Source organism: Myotis brandtii, unplaced genomic scaffold (assembly GCF_000412655.1).
Source record: "Myotis brandtii unplaced genomic scaffold, ASM41265v1 scaffold627, whole genome shotgun sequence".
Lineage (NCBI taxonomy): Eukaryota > Metazoa > Chordata > Mammalia > Chiroptera > Vespertilionidae > Myotis > Myotis brandtii.
The window spans coordinates 2532218-2534435 of record NW_005370397.1 but is presented as its reverse complement, the minus strand read 5'-3'; the positions used below and the strand labels follow the sequence as shown (position 1 = coordinate 2534435).

Below are 2218 nucleotides of genomic sequence, written 5' to 3'. Positions count from 1 at the left end.
CGGGTGGAGGGGAGCTATGGGAGGAAAAAAGAGGAACAAATGTAATAATCTGAACAATAAAGATTTAATTAAAAACAAACCAAAAAAAACTCAAAACAAACAAAAAATGGGGAAAATATCTGAACAGCCTTCTTACTACAAATTAAAACAAGACACCACTACACACCTATTAGAAAGGTCAAAATACAAAACATCGACAACACCAAATGCTGGCGGAGATGTGGAGCCACAGAAATTGTCACTCGTTGCTGATGGAAATTCTAAAAATGCTACAGCCATCTGAGAGATTGGCAGCTTCTCACAAACTAAACACACAACCTAGCAATCACGCTCCTTGGTATTTACCCAAACGAGTTGAAAAACTTAGGTCCACATAAAACCTTCATATGAGGGTGCAAATAAACTCATAAAAATTCAAAAACCAACAAAAACCCTACATGTTTATACTTATTAATAACTGCCCAAACTTGGAAGCAACCAAGATGTCCTTCAGTATAAATAAACTAGTTACCAGTATGGATAAATTATTACATCCAGACAATAGAATATTATTAAGCATTAAAAAGAAATGAGCTAAAAAAAAAAGAAAAATGAGCTATCAAACCATGAAGAGACCGGCCAGAGTGGCTCAGTTGGTTGAGTGTTGTCCTGTGCACCGAAAGGTTGTCGGTTTGGTTCTGAGTTGGGGCACATCCCTGGGTTGTGGCCCCAGTTGAGGCATGTACGGAAGGCAACCTGTTTCTCTCTCACACTGATGTCTCTCTCTCCCTCTCTCTAAGCATGTACCCGGGTGAGGATTAACAACCACAACCTGGAAAAGGCAGGCAGGAACCTTAAATGCACACTGATGTGAAGTAAGCCAATCTGGGAAGGCTCCCTGTGTGATTCCAACTGTAGGACATCCTGACAAAGAGAACCATGGAGACAGCATGAAGATCATTGTTGGCCAGAGGGTAGGGGAGAGGAAAGATGAACAGAGGAAGCGCAGAGGACTTTAGGGCAGTGAGAAATATTCTGTTATAAGGATAAATACATGCCATTGTACACTGTCTACAGACTGTACACCATGAGTGAATGCGGCTGTAACTATGGACTTGGGCGGCGACGGCGCGCCAACGCCGGTTCATCGGTCGGAACTAAAGGACTCCTCAGTGGAGGGCGCTGACGATGGGGAGGCCAGGCTTGTGTGGGTCAGGAGGAATACGGGGACTCTACATTTTCTGTTTCATTTTGCTATGAACCTAAAACTGCTCTAAAAAGTAAAGTCTATTAGAACAACCACTTTAAAGACCACAGTTCAAGCATTGGGAAAAAGAAAATGTCCTGCAGCAGGACACAGCCGGGTCACTGAGGTGCAGCTGAGCAGCAGGCCACTGTTCTCTGTGGGCACATGTGAGAAACAGGGCGGAGCTTCTGGGAAAGGTCCCTGGAAGCTCTGGGTTGGGAGTCACAGCCGCGGCCTCCCCGGTGTGCGGACCTGCCACCCCTCCGGCCTCTGCAGTCTTCTTCACTTTCTGCTGGTCGTCCCACCGGAGCTCCGAGAAGCCATCCACCTCGACATCAGGCTGCCAGATGCAGTGGCCGACCTTCCAGAAGCAGGAGAAGTGGTACCAGTGCGGGACTTTGCCATCGAACATGGGCGACTGGAAGGAGGAGAATCAGGAGGTAAAAGGACAGTTAGTTAACCTCCGAGGCAGCCTCGAGCCCAACCCTCAGCACCAAACACATCACACCCTTGTTTCCTGATCTGCGAACCCGGGCAGCCTTGCCCGTGCCCCCCACGGCCCGGGGAAGGTGCCAACGCACGAGAAACAGCAGCAGCACATTCCGCACGTCTCTTCAGGCTCTTCCCCAACAGCGGAGAGCCGCTGCCGGCCGAGCCCGCGCTCAGGACGCGGGACCAGGTGGGAATGGTGGCATTCTGAACAGGACTGTGCCCGTGTGCCTTTGTAGCCACGTGCCACGGTGTCCCAGTGACACGCTTCACCTGTGAGCACAGTAACACGCACACAAGACGCCTGTCCGTGTCCTGGCTCTGCAGGGTCTGCCCAGGAGCCAGGCCAGACGCAGAGGGCCTGTGCGGCCCCCAAAAGGGCCCTGAAGAGCCGCTGCGGTTAGAATGACAAGGAGCTAGGCCCAGGCAACCAGCAAGGCAGAGAGGATGTGTCAGAAAAGGGGCCGCCACAGAGATGGGAATGGAATGAATTAACTTCCATGG

At 50.1% G+C, this 2218-nt stretch overlaps 1 protein-coding gene across 1 annotated transcript in view; it reads right to left on the bottom strand.

Annotated features, from left to right (window-relative positions):
- Positions 1 to 1660, bottom strand: part of PARP1 (poly (ADP-ribose) polymerase 1) — a 31729-nt gene extending 30069 nt beyond the window's left edge. The window contains exon 1 of the mRNA XM_005880143.2: positions 1478 to 1660. Within this exon, the coding sequence (XP_005880205.1) occupies positions 1478 to 1637 (160 nt within the window). The 5' untranslated portion in view covers positions 1638 to 1660. The remainder of the gene's footprint in view (positions 1 to 1477) is intronic.
- Positions 1661 to 2218: the final 558 nt, after the last annotated feature.